General features: G+C 41.5%; 2 protein-coding genes across 2 annotated transcripts in view; one reads left to right on the top strand and one right to left on the bottom strand.

Annotated features, from left to right (window-relative positions):
* Positions 1-6,571, bottom strand: part of LOC145444712 (inactive hydroxysteroid dehydrogenase-like protein 1) — a 186,542-nt gene extending 179,971 nt beyond the window's left edge. Inside the window, exon 1 of the mRNA XM_080322721.1 lies at positions 6,560-6,571. The gene's annotated coding sequence lies outside the window, so the exon portion shown is untranslated. The remainder of the gene's footprint in view (positions 1-6,559) is intronic.
* The window catches only part of LOC145444706 (gamma-tubulin complex component 2-like), a 16,884-nt gene extending 1,263 nt beyond the window's left edge, over positions 1-15,621 (top strand). Inside the window, exons 3-22 of the mRNA XM_080322714.1 lie at positions 1,247-1,338; positions 1,399-1,597; positions 2,389-2,601; positions 3,201-3,357; positions 3,425-3,502; positions 3,666-3,733; positions 4,258-4,457; positions 4,678-4,764; positions 5,097-5,244; positions 5,305-5,439; positions 6,107-6,269; positions 6,324-6,411; positions 7,060-7,133; positions 7,195-7,316; positions 7,903-8,009; positions 8,789-8,909; positions 8,973-9,116; positions 9,183-9,305; positions 10,579-10,742; positions 15,369-15,621. Coding sequence (XP_080178840.1) covers positions 1,247-1,338; positions 1,399-1,597; positions 2,389-2,601; positions 3,201-3,357; positions 3,425-3,502; positions 3,666-3,733; positions 4,258-4,457; positions 4,678-4,764; positions 5,097-5,244; positions 5,305-5,439; positions 6,107-6,269; positions 6,324-6,411; positions 7,060-7,133; positions 7,195-7,316; positions 7,903-8,009; positions 8,789-8,909; positions 8,973-9,116; positions 9,183-9,305; positions 10,579-10,742; positions 15,369-15,438 — 2,553 coding nt within the window. The 3' untranslated portion in view covers positions 15,439-15,621. The remainder of the gene's footprint in view (positions 1-1,246; positions 1,339-1,398; positions 1,598-2,388; positions 2,602-3,200; positions 3,358-3,424; positions 3,503-3,665; positions 3,734-4,257; positions 4,458-4,677; positions 4,765-5,096; positions 5,245-5,304; positions 5,440-6,106; positions 6,270-6,323; positions 6,412-7,059; positions 7,134-7,194; positions 7,317-7,902; positions 8,010-8,788; positions 8,910-8,972; positions 9,117-9,182; positions 9,306-10,578; positions 10,743-15,368) is intronic.

The following is a 15,621-nucleotide window of genomic DNA, read 5'->3' as shown; positions in this document are numbered from 1 at the left end:
AGAGGTATCGGGGGAGTCTGGTCTGAGGGGTGCAGAAGTTTGCATTATCGCCCTATGGAGGGGGTCAAGACCAACGTATTAGGGGGGGGGAGCTGACGAAGTACTGTTACGGGTCTTTTGGAATCAAGTCGGAGAAATCACCTTTTTTAGGAGTCAACTCACCAAAATTTAGCTGGAAAAGTGTAATTTCGAGGTTGAGTTGAAAAGTTGACTTTTTTTCTTAGTCAACTCGCCGGTGATTTCAGTCTGTATGCTCATTTGTCGGTTCCCAATATTTGGGGGGCGATTATCGGTGTGGAGTTTGAAAAGGGGGCGATGAGACGAAAAAGGTTGGGAACCACTGATCTAGTTGATGAAAATTTCGTCATGAGGAAGCTATCAAATTTTCTGGTTAACAATGTCCACGATTTTCGCTCTGCCTGTAATAGTAACTGTCGACACCGGGCAGTGGGCATACTTGTGTTTTGTGTTGCAATCCTTGTACCTCAAAGAGATTCTGATAACCACAGCGGTAATCTGCCTCCAAAACTATATATATATATACATTGTCACATCAGTTTTCTTTTGAATCCAGCACAGTCACCTCAATTGTAGTTTCTTTTTTGGCGTCCAGTATATAGTGAATAGCTATTTTCACAAATATTATATTGCTGTGATGAAGTCGACTATGCATAATTCAATCAAGTCATGGTATTTGGACATCTGGGTGTCAGTGTTGAGCACAGTTATTGGTTCATTGTATCGACGTTGATGTTTATTTGTCAGTCAACCAAGAAGTCTCCGACGAAGTGGTTTGCTCATGAATTGGCGGTACGTTCAAGTAGAACTCTAAGTATAATTTGATGTGTCTGCGCAATAGCTTTGGTTTACCGTGATGTTTACTAGGATGCACTTTTGGTATACTGTTTACTGCTATTGCTGATTAGCTGTGAATGTCTTCTACTTGAACTGATTGCTCAAGTAGGCTGCCTGCACGCGTTCTTGAATATGTTTTAATACAGTAACCAGACTAGTTGCTTGCAAATTTCTTCGCTCATGGCCTAGGTCTTTCATTGAGTCTCAACCTTTTTGATCTCTGAAAGGGTTAACAGTATATGTCACCATAGCACTTCAAGAACCCTTAATTACAGGCTCATTACCAGTTGGAATGTAGTGATTGATGACCTGTTTTTCATATTCGGATGTCCTTAATTTCGGTTATATGTCGTCGCATTAAGAACAAATCCATTTGTGTGCATAATTTTAGGTTGCATCCCGCAACGCTGCCAGGGAAGTCTGCGAAAAAGCCTCCAAACCCACCGAATTCCTGAACAGATATGAAGATTTGAAGTCGAAAAAGTAAATTTTGTTTTGTGCGCATGTTAAGCACAACACTCACATACAACTTCTAATGTCCAGCACGCGAAATTTGGATGCGGCCGTCCATCTGTTGTCGAGCATTAACGCCAGCCCCGGCGTGCACGGCATGTTGACGAAGAATGCAGAGGACCGTGGCGAGGCACAGAAGATGATCCCGGTGAAGCCAACGATCGACGGGGTCTCCAACATCACATTGCCAGCATCTGGGACGAGGGTCGACAATAAAGAATTGTCAGAGGTTGGTGAATCGTATGCGTTGTTATTGTATGTTTTCCTAGCCATATTGTTAACATTTGACTGCATTTTCGGACAGTTGGCCGTGGCAAAGAGCATGTTACACCCAACGTGTATTTGGCCGTTAACATATCTTACTCGGATTATTCACGAAATGGCGCCAAACAACTTCGTAACCATGATAAACGGTTATTGCTTGCAAAGTATTGTCAATTGTTCATTGACACTAATGCTCACTGACTTTTCCGTGATATTTCAGTAATACTTAGATCAGGGGTCACCAACACACGACTCGCGAGATCATATTTTGCGGCCTGCGATCTGATTTGAGATTTCTGAATGCTACGTAGACGCATTTTGAAATGTTGAAATTGATTTCAGTTTAAAAATATTGTTGTTGTTTAAAATAAGCTATTGTCTTGAGCCTAACATCACTATTCCCCTCAAGCTTATACGGCTTCAGCAATCGTAATAGCATTCAAACGAGAGACTGACGTCATACAAGCATTGCATAACTAATATATAGTTACGATAGCATGCACGACGTGTAGTACGTGATATAGTAAGGTCTGTGCTAGATATGGGGGTTGGGGGTGGGGGTGTTAATTTACGACTATGCTAAATTGCCAGAGCAACTGCAATAGAATTAAAAAAATGATAATTTATTTCAACCGGGTGCTTGTAATGTCACTTGTGCTCTCTATGCTGCAATGATTTCGCGATATCACGTCATTAAAAACTAACGGTTCCATGCTGGGTAGTTCGGGTAATATTTTACCCGCCTTGCCATTCCAGCTGAAGAATATGCTGCGAAAGGCGACGGACGACCGATCGAAAATGGGCATGTTCCCGTCTCTGGAGGCGTTTCGAAAGTCTCTGCGGGAACAGCACAACGCAAGGAGGCCGCGGCAACACCCGATACCGGTGATACCGAACTGGATGGTGGCCGGCAACGGACGGAAATATTTATCGTACGACTTCATCTACAGTTCTGCCTCACCTCAGCCGGTAATTCAGCAATTTAGGAAAGACATATATAGTTGAACAGTATATTCATATTGAAATGAACTCGAATATTTTCAGCTGACTTTCGTCAGGGGTAATCGTCAGCAACTAGTAGAGAATTGGAATGAACGCTGTATATCAACAACCGTATTCGTGTTCATTTCAATATGAATATACTTCTCAATTGTACATTGAAGCTCTGCGCCTTCAAGAAGCTCTTTAAAGAAGTAGAAAATACAGGTGCATTAGTTGAGTTACTTGGCACCTCCTAGATTTGCTACTCAAGTAGAAGCTGAGGGTACTGCTGTAAATTTACACTCAATTACAAGTATAAGTAGCGATTTCCAACACATGCCAAAACTACTTGGAATGAAAATAGAAAATGGATGGTATGAAAAGTGGGTGGATTGGATTTACAATTTTTTCAAAACTGGATTGGGATTATGACCGATAATTTGGAACTTCCAATCAACCTCCGGATGAATTCCACATTGCTTGATTTGGATTTGAAAGTATCAACATCGTAATCGACATCTTATGCATGTCAAGTCAAGTCTCGTTGATCATGTCTACGTTACGCAAGTAGCTATCATGCTTCACAGACCGCGTCTATTGGATCTTTCGACTATCGCACACAAGAACAGGAAGTGATCCGTGACCTGGTGTCTGTCCTGCTGGGTAACGAGGGAATTTATATTTCGGTGAAGCCGCCCGAGGATAAATACGGACCCCGGCGTTTCGTCCTGGACTCGTCCATGGGTGAGGTGTCTTTGTAAACTTTTTTCGATGTTGTCGACTGAAATTTTTTTTTATTGTGACTTTGTAGATATTTCGCTGGCCGACATCGCGAAATCTCTATTGCCGATCGCGTCTTCGTATTCTATCGTTGCTAAATTCATCGAAGGTACGGTATTCTGTTATTACTCTCTTGCGGACAAAAATACACGCAGATAACGTTGGTAATTTGGTTAGCTATGAATACCGTAATAGCTGTAGTTTTATCACATCTAGTCGCCGTTTCTCAAAAAACCATATACTTCAACCTAACATTTGCAATTTTTGTTTAGAAAAATCACGTTTTGAATACGGACAAGTCAACCACGCGTTGACATCTGCGATGAACGGCATTCTAAAGGTCGGTACACTTTGCCAAATTGAATATCCTTTTAATGATTAAATTTTCATGATGAAATTTAATCGGATAGTATTTGGTATGATCTGTCGATGGAAGCGTGTCGTGCCACCATATTTGTAGCCTGGCGCAACCGGTTATTGTACGGACTAAGCCTTCTTAAATTAACTAGGAGCGTGTGCTGAGTGTCATGATCCAAAAATACTTTTCAGTAATAGCTTAATTAGCGACAATCCATGAATCCTAGACCTAGACATAAGACTGCTAGTGACGGATATCCTTTTGAGAATTTGCGATTCTTCAATGATATGTTCATTAACGATGTGAATCATATACGATAGTATTGATAAAAATGGGTCACTTGGCATGATTGAAGGTTTACCAAATTTTCAAAATGATTATTGAGAAACAATTTGAAAATTTTGAAATTCTTCAAAGCATACAGGCATTCCCTTCGCTGCGATTAACCACAGGATGTGATAACACCGCCACCGGCCAATCACTACACTGGTATTGTTTCCTCACAGGACTACCGGTCTAGCATCGCTCAGTTGGAAGGACAGTGCGACATCGGCATCGTCACGTTGCAACGGATGGTTTTTCTACTGCAACCGGCTTTGGAGCAGATGGCAAAGCTGGCGGACATCGCGATATCCATTGATAAGGGACACTGCGTCGGGGGTGCGGTGCTGTCTTTGCTGCATGAAAGAACCTTGTCTTCAATCGGGTGGGTCGCGCGTTTCTGTATTTGGTTTTGTATGGCGCATGCCTTTAACCGAGTACTTCCAAATGCAGTTTATCTTGCAATATCAGAAGCCGCCACCGATCAACTGCTACTTTTTCGAGTACATTTTTACTTTTACATCTAATGGAATAGCAACGCTTTTTAACGACCTTTGATTCAAACAAACGTCCGTTCCTCTCTCATATCCAATTCTTTCCGGCAGGGACAAAGTAACCGAACAATTGTGCGGGTACCTAACGCAAATATCAAGCGTGCCATATCTGGAAATGTTGGAGAAGTGGATATACAGGTAAGACGCCAGACAGCGCGTAATCCTTAGGGCTGGGCGCAATTATTCCAGTACCGATGTCCAAATGGAGTGGTAATTAATATAATTTCAGTTAAGCTTGTGAGATGATTTTTTCGAATACTGAAATTATACGCCCCTTGCAACTGAGCTGTGTATTATCAATTAGAATTATAGTTTCGCTAAGTATTCTTTCCACCATGGAAACCTTGAATACTCAGCTGGCCGTATAACATGATACAAGACAAATCGAAGCTACCCATGTTGTGGAAATAACACTTCTGTGAAGGATCTAACCGCCTACCGAAACCCAAGCCCGACTTATTTCGTGACAGGGGCCAAATCAACGACCCGTACGGAGAGTTCATGATCGAGGAAAACACAAAGTACAGCAAGGAAAAACTGCAGGAGGAATACAACGACAAATACTGGGAGCTCCGGTACACGCTGTGTCGCGACAGGATACCCGTTTTCCTTCTAGCGGTACGTTACCATTGGAAGCTGTGGTTTTACACGCAGTTGCGACATGTTAATGTGTTGCAGAGCGCGGAGGAGATTTTGAACACGGGCAAGTACCTGAACGTGGTGCGCGAATGCGGGAAGCAGATAAACTGCCCGGGCGCACGCGAGGTCGTCTACAGCCTGCATAAGAAGGAGTACATCAAGCAGATTGAAGAGGTGATTTTTTATCTCTGACCTTGCGACCTTGAGTGTTAAGTAGTGATAAGCAAAGATTTGGATCAGAAAAAAAGATTTTGGCCAAATTTGGATCGGATATGGATTTCTTGATTTGCACTAGCACATGAAATTTTCAACTTCTTCACTTTCCATGAAAAGTTTTCACAAATTCAAGCCATGACCGGGTTTGAACTCGAACACAGAAGTGGTCATTGGTCAGTAACAAAGTACTTGTACTTTTTGCACTTTGGATTGGATTTCTTAAAGTAGCTTCAGGATAAATTTAAGGGAAATTGTTCTAAATAATGCTTGAAACAGCTTCTCCAATAGCACAGTAACTGAATATATATTGAAAAATTCCAACAATTTGCTGTGTCACTAATCATTTTGGGCACGTCGCGAAGACGCATCTTGCAGTTTTGAAAGTATCTATACCCATTAGTTGCAAAGAGTATCGGAGCCCTCGAGCAAATCTGCCTTTTGAATTAGTTCCGACGTGTCTTGGAAATTGCTACTAGTTGTAAGTAAATAGAGATAGTGTTACTTCCACTTGAGTAGCGACACTGACCAATTGAACCACTTCTGATTGGACAGTGAACACACACGACAAGAAATTTATTCCTGATTCGAATTCTTGAAATCTCAAATCGAAATTTTGCTCTTCCAGGCTCACGACTACGCCAGCAAGCTGCTGCTCGACCTGCTGATGCAAGAACACAACCTCCGCCTGCGTTTGAAATCGGTCAAACGTTACTTTCTCCTCAACGAGGGCGATTTCCTACTGCACTTCATGGACCTCACCGAGGACGAGATGAAAATGCCGATGGCAGGTGAGTGTATGCGGATTCGGGTAGAAAATATCGATTGAAAACCGCTCGTTTTAGATATAATGCCGTCGCGACTGCAGACTCTACTGGAACTTGCGTTACGCATGAGTGCTGCTGACCGTGATCCCTACAAGGACGATTTGAAGTAGGTTGAATCGGCGATGGTCATGTCATGTCTGCGTTCAGACTCGACTAGACTATAAGGCTCCGAGTCTATTATCACTCATGATGAAGGCATAACAGTATGAATGATGTGGATGGTTGAAATAGGGACCTTTCATGGGACCACAAACAATATAATGCCAGTTCTATACCACATTGAATATAATTTTTCTTTTTTTTACCTTACTTAGTGACAATGCTTTGGTTTGATTACGGCTTTACAATCATGTCATTTTCACCAACGTATGTAGTTTTGTAGTACATGTTCCGCATGTTGCGGTACGAGGCTTCAAAGTGTCCTTGGTGGAAAATAGTATCAAAAGTATATTTCTAATTGACAAATTAACTCTTTAGTTGCAATGAGCGTATTATTTCAAAAAATCATCTCTAATTATTCGACTCAAATCTTAGAATTATTACTCTATTCAAATTTGAGTAGTTGTTACTTGAATAATTGTTGTTGTAACGAGTACTCAAATTTATATTCTATTTATATTAATTTATTTATATAGTATTTATTGTAATGATTCAAGACGTGTAGTAAGAGCTTATTATTCACCATTTCTGCCTGAGTACCAACGGTGACTGCATTGACCACACCTGTGCTCATTCGCATCCGTATATTTTCTAGGATCGTCCTCTTGAACTACGACCTCATAACTCAACTGGTACGCATCCTGTCGATAGACACAGACGAGGAAAGTGGTGAGTCCGACCCTACCATACACTTGTGCGGCAAATGTCAAAACCCCCGGTCTTTTTACAGCCTTCAAAAGCCTGGGACCCACCGAGCTGAACTTGAGCGGGCTCGAGTCGTTCGCGTTCAACTACACTGTGCGCTGGCCGTGGTCGCTCGTGATCTCGAAAAAGTCTCTCACCAAGTACCAGGTGGGCGTGTCTGCGTTGATCTATGGCAGGGGTTCTTGAAATGAGGTCTGGTTGTAAGGGATCCTTGAAAGGCTAATGTTGAAACTACAATTATCGACTGTGAAACTATATTCAGATGTGGTCAGTAATGAAGTACTTCTACTTTTTGAAATACTTTAGGTAGGGGCCTACTTAACCTGCTTGCGAGTAGTTATGATTTTAAACTACTACTGCTTCTACTTAACAGTTTTCAGCTTTATAAGCAGAACTGGAGGCCGGAGCTCTTTCTTTTTTGAGCTACTTAGGAATCATTACGTCTCCCTGTACTTTGGCCACCTCTGACTGCATTGTCCTTTGTTTATAGAGTTGACCAGGCGGAAGTGTTGCCTTTTTAGGTCACTAGGTAGCTCTTCAACTAGCCCAGATACCAATGAGACACCATTGGCACCGAAAGAGATGACCTTTTTTCTTGAGTCATCAACTCCCCGAACATATACTCATATTTGGTCTAACTGCAACCACCAAAAACAGAAATTTTTCCCCGCACTTGAAAATCCATGTTCTATGGAGGCATCCAGCATCACCACATATTCCTTCCGCTTATTAGATGCTGTTCCGTCACTTGTTCTACATGAAGCACGTGGAACGGCAGCTCAGCGACGTCTGGTTGATGTACAAGATCACAAAGAAGGAAGCGGTGTATTCCAAACCGTGGTATGCTGATAAGAGAGTGTCTATCTGTTAAGCTCGGTTTATTGATAATTTCATTATTCATATTCATTTTGTCCCACTTTGTAAGGCGCTACACTGTAATTACACATGTGTGGATAATAGGTGTATTTACTAAACTGAAGTGTAGGATGCAAATCAGGCCGTCGGCACTGTCAGATGCCTAATTGTACTTTCATGCTCATTCCAATGGGTAAAAAAAGTCAAATACATAAATCCTTATGGAAATATATCCCAGCGTTTTTTTGGTGATAAATGGAAACAGAACCCACTATACCCTGGGATATATATTAGTGATGTTGCGAACCCCTGAAAGGTTCAGGTTCGTGTGAACGTGAACCTTTTTGAAAGGTTCTGTGTGAACGCGAACGTGAACCTTGTGACGTCATAATGCTAATTCAACCTTACATTTCAGTGAAGTGATATATTAAATACACGATACCTAGCTATGACTCGAGTTTGGTTGAAATGCAAAGAATTTAAACCAAAGATGCTATAATGACGTGAAAAATTGTAATACATGAAAAGGTTCACTATGCAGTGCAGAACCAAGGTTCGTTTGTGAACGTGAACCTCTGTGAATCCCTAATATATTACGATAGAAATTGGTGTTTGACTCGTTTCCTCCTTTTGGAATGGGTGTAAAACAAATTTTTGTAGCAGGAAGTGCAGTTGACCTAATCATCACCCTAGGCTTTGATGAAAATCGACAAATTTCCCGATTTCTCTGTCCAATAACTGTTGCGGCTGGTTTATTTCAACAGGCTCATGAAGGCGTTCATGATCAGACAGAGGATGTATCATTTCATTTACAACTTCCAATACTATATGATGAACGAGGTGCTGGAACCGAACTGGTTCGAACTGGAAAGCAAATTGGAATCGGTATCTCATTATTGAATAACATATGCGAATTTCCCAGAATTCAAATTCCACATCCAATTACAGGCCAGAAACGTAGACGAGGTGTTACGGTGTCACAACGATTTCCTTCAGCAATGCCTCAAAGACTGCTTGCTCACCAACACCACTCTGTTGAAGATATTGAGCAAACTGCTGATGTTGTGCGTGACCTTCTGTAATTTCATGCGGGTAACGTGATTTTGCGTGGTAAATTTTATGCTGCTTCTCATCAAATTACTATTTTGACCGTTTCAGAGCATGCACAGGCAATTGAGTAGTGCCGCGCTTACAGAGTCTTTAGAACATTCCACCCTGTCCGGTCCACCGACGCAAGAAGAAGTCAGAACGCAAGCGAAAACTATTTCCACAACCGCCAAGGTCGGTGCAATGCTCCCGAATCCTTAGCGGCACATGCCAGACGGTAGTCCGCGATATTTCTCCGGTGCTTTGTAGGTTGTGTTGCATAAATTGTTCGGCAAATGCGAATTGTGAAATTGTGCATAGGCGATCAAAGCAGTAAGCGTTGCTAGTTGAGAATAAATAGGAATAAGCAGGAATTACATATCATTTCCAAGACATTTCTCAATAAGTACTTGGTGTGGAAGTAGAACGTGAAGGGTCTGAAAATTACTCGTATAAGCAGTTTTAAAAAGCAGGGTTGTAATTTTCTAAAAATACGGAAATTACTCGACTCGAGTCAATCTGTGTATTGACTCGACTTGGACTTTAGTCATTGCGCAATGCGCATGACTCGAACCAAGTCATATGATTCGAGACAAAGAAGGCCAAGATTGACATTTCATTGTAATTTCGAAGAATAAAGTAACCACCCTATTGGGATTTCGTCTATTGGTACTAGTAATTGAAAATGCGACCATAAACTGCCAAAAGTGAGGTAGATTAGTATATTATAAATGTGAACCATTCCATATCATCAAACAGAGTTATGAAAAGTGGGTTTAACAAGATTGACTTGGACTCGGACTTGACTCAGTTGTGAGTTAAAAATGACCAAATGACCCGAACTAAAAGTGAGATTGACTTGGAGCCTTGTGACTTGGTTACAACCCTGTTAAAAAGTAGATTGGTCGATGTAGCACGTAATCGGAAGTGGGGACTTCCAAAATTCCTAGATGTATCTTCACGACTTGCCCAAAATGACCAATGGTACCACAAATAGCTACATACCACATATAGGGTACGATTCTTGAATATATACTCAATCAGGGGGGCTATTTCACGCTAGCTTTCGACAGTTTAATCACAAACGGGATGCAAATTACTGTCAATTTTACAAAACTAGAAGCGTAAAAAGTTGCACGTAACTAGGAATAGGGAGTTGTATTTTTGTACCTGATGTTTCTGCGACATATACACTGACTCACAATATACTGTACATACAGACGATCTGTGCATAATGCATATGCAATATACATCCCACATTCCCATGAGTGCATGATGTGCATAGACCGCTTGACAAGGAATATAGCCTTGTACGGTTTTTTAAGTCTTGCACCACCCCTTCATGCTAGCCCCGAAATGCTAATCGTAGCATAACTTCGTTGATTGCAATCGTTGCATAGCAATCAACTCCGCCCTGGCACTCTTATGCTGTCAGCTGCTTCAATTTGTTCTCTGCTTTTCTGAGCAGGAAGTGACGGGCCACCTCGGAGAGGTAGCGTCGTCCGAGGAATATCAGCTGAACGTAGCAGGTTTCGAGAAGGACTTCAACGAGAAGTTTTTGGAACTGCTGGACCGGGTCAGCTTCATCAGCCGCGAACAGGGCCAGCACGTCATGTTCAACATCGTTCACAGGCAAGCGCGCTTCGATATTTTCTCTCGGTAACATTAAAATGAGAGGCAGTTGTACTCCAGTACAAGTACAAGTAAGGCTGTGAATCTCCGCTCCATTGCAAGCAGGCGAAGTCATTTTCAATACATGAAGTTACCTGAAGTCAGAGTAGTTGTGTGCCAGTTCTGACAATTTCAGGCATACAAGGGATGCAAGCATATCTCAAAACTACTATCTGCTTCAGAAAATGCAACATTGCAAAGTAAATAGTTTTGCTTAAAAAATTGAGTAGAAGTAGAAGTAATATAAAAACGTGACCTCTTGAGCAAGTAGTAACATTGGTCAAAACCTGCTAGAGTACTCGGAAAAAGTCACAGTACTTCTTTACTCACCACTTCTTTACTCACCACTCACCACGTTCTCCCTGCACTCCAACAAAGTAATGTAGTGTACGAATATAAGTGCCACTGTGATTGTGGCTACGTGGGAAGAACGTCAAAACGTCTGCAGGAACGCATAAACCAGCATGTCCCCAAATTTATCAGAACACGTGCATCACGCTCAGTGAAAAGCTCACCCTTAACTCATCCGCTTAAGATTGATGCTGATCGATCAAAGGCCATTAACTCTGCCATCTGCAAACATCTGTTAGATAATCCGATTTGTGCGAATAATTATCGAGACGACCGATTTCGAATCGTTGGGCGGGGCCGTTCACAATTCCATTTGTGTGCCTTTGAGTCGACTTTTATCAAAATACACCAACCAAAACTCTGTCAACAAAAGGAGTTTGTGTACCGCCTAAAAATAGTGCCTTGAACGCTCTCTCTTTCATGCTGGTGACGTCATATATTGTGATACGATTGTTGATATACAATGTTCTTTCCAATTCTCTACTAGTTGCTGACGATTACCGCTGACGAGTGTCGGCCGAAAATATTCGGGTTCATTTCAATATGAATAATGAATATACTATTCACTCACCACTTCTGTATATCTCGTATATGAATGTATTATTGAAATGTAGGCTATATCTAAGTTTCTTCAAATCTGGTGTGATGTTCGTTTCCAAGGCGACCTAAATAATCAATAATCGTCAGATAGTATTTTCATCTCATCAAGACACACACAATGTACAATGCGATAAGACACAATGCGATGTAATGAACAGATGGGAAGATGTTTCTCCACAGAAACTGCTGCAGTAAAAGTGAAAGTAGTCTGAAATCATCGGCCTCTTATGTATCTGGAGCGAGTACACAAATCCTACTTGAATATCACTTAATAGCAGGGTTGCCATACGTCCTCCTTTAACCGTTTGGCGCCGGCGTGGGTATTTTTACCCATTGCCGGTACGAGGGAAGCGTACTGTAATAGAACCACTATATATCCCGTTCTAATCGTGCTAGGTCGCTGCTGTTCATTTCTGCGGATAGATATTGTTTGTGCAAGTTCATTGTTACCATATTATTTGATATATATTATATCTAAGACGTCGAAATCGGATATCAAATACCGTAGATAAATATGTTGCAAAATACACTGTCTCGGCAACGCGCGCGTCATTGACCACTCTCACATAACGTACTGTATGTTTTGTTCTAGCCGTCTTAGAGCATAGTTGTTTCTTTCTGTGAAAAGCTAGTGTCCATACAAGTTCACTCATATCTTCATATCTGATATTAGTTACATATAAGGTGTTCAAAATCTATGTGATAGGCCGCGTGACACAGATATCCGCCGACCGCATCATTTCGCGGAAACGCGCGTTCCCGATACCCATCATATACCCCAGGGATGGGCAAACTTTTGGGCTCGCAGGCCGCATTCAACATCTGAATCCATTCGCGGGCCGCACTATATATAAAATTGGGATTATAAACCAAAACGCAATATTGGTGTTTGATTACATAGTGACGACATACAGATAATATATGTGCTTATTTAAAACAAACTAAACATTGCGTTGATGATATCGTACACGCGCCAGAAACACAGTGGCGAGATTTCATAGACTGGTCGACATCAATAACCAATTTGTCCAAACTATAGAGATGAAAGAAAGTCGGTTGTCCCGATTCTTAGAACAGGATTGAAATTTAAATCTGTGAGCAGCGATCTGTTTATAGATTTACTAATTCCAGTTTTAGTTCAGTTCCATGACACACAATGCTGACAGCATCATAACCATGTTAGCTTCGAACACGCTTCTACTCTGTGCAGATATAATATATCACTACCCCAATTCTACGATACGGAGGAGGAATCTACCTGAAACACGCGCAAATCGCTTTTATAAACACATCACCAAAATAATTAAAAATGGATCTGAAAGCACACCCGTGATCCGAATTATGTCAATCTCGTTTAGGATTTCAGTGATATTTATATTTAAAAACAATTTTAGTGGCGCATATAACAACTATGGTCTTTTGCATTAAAACCTTTCAAACTGCGTGGGCCTTGAGATCGGGCTGTCGCGCCAAAAATTAAACATAAAAAACAATATAGGAAGTATTTACCTTAGAACAGTGGTTACCAATTTTTAGGACACGCTTCCCCCCCCCCCCCCCCCCCATATGATGGTGAAAGATTTCGCGCCCCCTTATCGTCACATCACGAAACACAGCCAGGATGGCATGGAAGGTTACGACTGTGGATGAGATATTTTGAAATATGAAATTCAGACTAAATACAGAGCAAGAAACATGAATCGGTTTCAGTTTTGCTCAGCTTCGCGCCCCCTTCAGATGCTTTCACGCCCCCAAGGGGGGGGATGGGCGCCACCCAGTTTTAGAACCACTGTCTTAGAAATATCATGGTGAAATATACTAAGATGAAGTTAATCAAGTCCCTGCATTATTTCGATTTTTAGTACGCATTTTATCAATATTTTTAAAAAGTTTCTTTTGACTCTCGCGGGCCGCACAGAACGGCATTGCGGGCCGCATGCGGCCCGCGGGCCGTAGTTTGCCCACCCCTGATATACCCTGTCGTATATTTGGTTGTATTCGTCATAGCCAGTTGTTGTAGTTTGTTTCTATGAATTGAATAGCGCTTGTCAGCTTCTGATTTTCGTGCTAAAACAACTATACTAGTTATGTCTGCATCGCTCAAGGTTGCATTTGAAAATCGGGAAGATAATTCTCGCAGCCTACCGTACCAGCTTCAAGCAAATGGATGAATACTGGTCACATAACGGGATATATATCGAGTTCTAATAGTGATATACCTTCATAGATTGTGTCTGTGAATAGTTGTTGCCTATACGATTCTAAATAATGGCTAATAGTCAAGTATAATTCGGAATAAATACAATATTGCTCAGCGCATATACCTACGCAAAAGTGTGCATCTGGATATACAAAGAGCTGTCGTATAACGATATATATCTTACGTTGTAGTAATGAAAGGCATTTACGGATTATCTCTTTCAATAGAACTAGCCAATCTCCACCTTCATGGTCAAAATAAACAACATTAGTTATGCCTATGTCACCCCAAGGCCGCTTCTGAAAATCGTGAAGAGAATTCCTGCAGACTACCACACTAGTGTCAAACGCAGGGACGAATATCCGTAACATAATGTGTTATATCCTGAATTTTATCGGTACTTGACATTCTTAGATTGTTTCTGTGGAGAGTACATGCCCATAAGATTATATCTACATCAGACTAGCAGCTAATAGTGATGTATATATGGCAACAAGACCAATTCCACACGCAGTATTCCGCGCAAACGTGTGTATCATGTTTGTATGAAGTGCTACCAACTAACGTCATAAACCTTACGTAGTAGTAAGATATGCGTTTGTGGTTTGTCCTTATGGTTAGGTCTTGACAATCTCCGTTTATCAATACTAAAGTGACCCATTTACGTGCTCTATAAGCTTTGTAAATGCCCTGGAAGGCTACGCTACCTAATAAATACACGCGCGTCACTCGCTCACTCGCCGATGACTCATTCACTCTGCGGCCTGGTGCGTGTTTATTGTGCAAACCGTCAGCACTGTATCTATGAGATAATGGCGATATTAGGGCGTATTATATCGACTGAGCCATCTCCATGATCATGATTTCCTCGCCGATATGATTCACAAGAAGCCTATGTCACCAGATATCCATGTTAAGGTTTATAAAGAGTGCAGTAAATGTAATACGTTTCTCATCAACGAATTCTCGGCTTGCTCTTGATATAAGCGGCCAGACACAGGGCTCAAAATGAATTGAGTGGCGCAATCGGATCCGTGTTGACGTTCTGATTCGAACGCTACCTTGGCTACTGTGTTCCAATCCCATTAAGGTACAGTTTTTCGTTTTTGAAAATTGAAGCAAAATTTTTCGAAAATTGCAGCCAGTGCCAATGGGTTAAGAGGATTTGTCCTCCTTTTTGAAGAAATGCTCTTCCTTCGCCCAAATGTCCTCTTTTTTGACAATTTGACCTTTTTAGCCTAAAATGCCCCCAAAAAACACAAAAGACTTTATAAATATGGTTTTCTATTCCGCTTCAGCAACTTTTGGAGCCTGTGAAAATTTTCCCCCTTCCCGAGTAGATGTAGTCAGTCACTCTGGTTAAAATCACTCTGATCAACAATGAAGAAATTCATCACTTCCGTGATTGGTGTTATCAATGTCGATTTTTCCGACAGGTTGGATTTCAACGACTATTACACAAGCAAGCTTCAGGAGATGTCGGGTGCTGCGAACGAGGTTCAGTGATAGGAAAATTGCGTTCGGGCTATTGTGCTCCGTGCTGCTACGCGCTATTTGCCTCGGGAGAACGCAAGACTAGAAGTAGCTGTGACCCGCGCCCTCCTATTATTTTCGTACTTAGAGAATTGATAACACTGTTTTTTGTATTGAAGCGTCTGATGGTTCTCAAAATACACCTTTTTTGTGCGA

Source organism: Botryllus schlosseri, chromosome 8 (assembly GCF_051294905.1).
Source record: "Botryllus schlosseri isolate E-star chromosome 8, Bs_hap1, whole genome shotgun sequence".
Lineage (NCBI taxonomy): Eukaryota > Metazoa > Chordata > Ascidiacea > Stolidobranchia > Styelidae > Botryllus > Botryllus schlosseri.
Note: the sequence above shows the minus strand (reverse complement) of the source record. Positions and strands in the feature narration are given on the sequence as shown.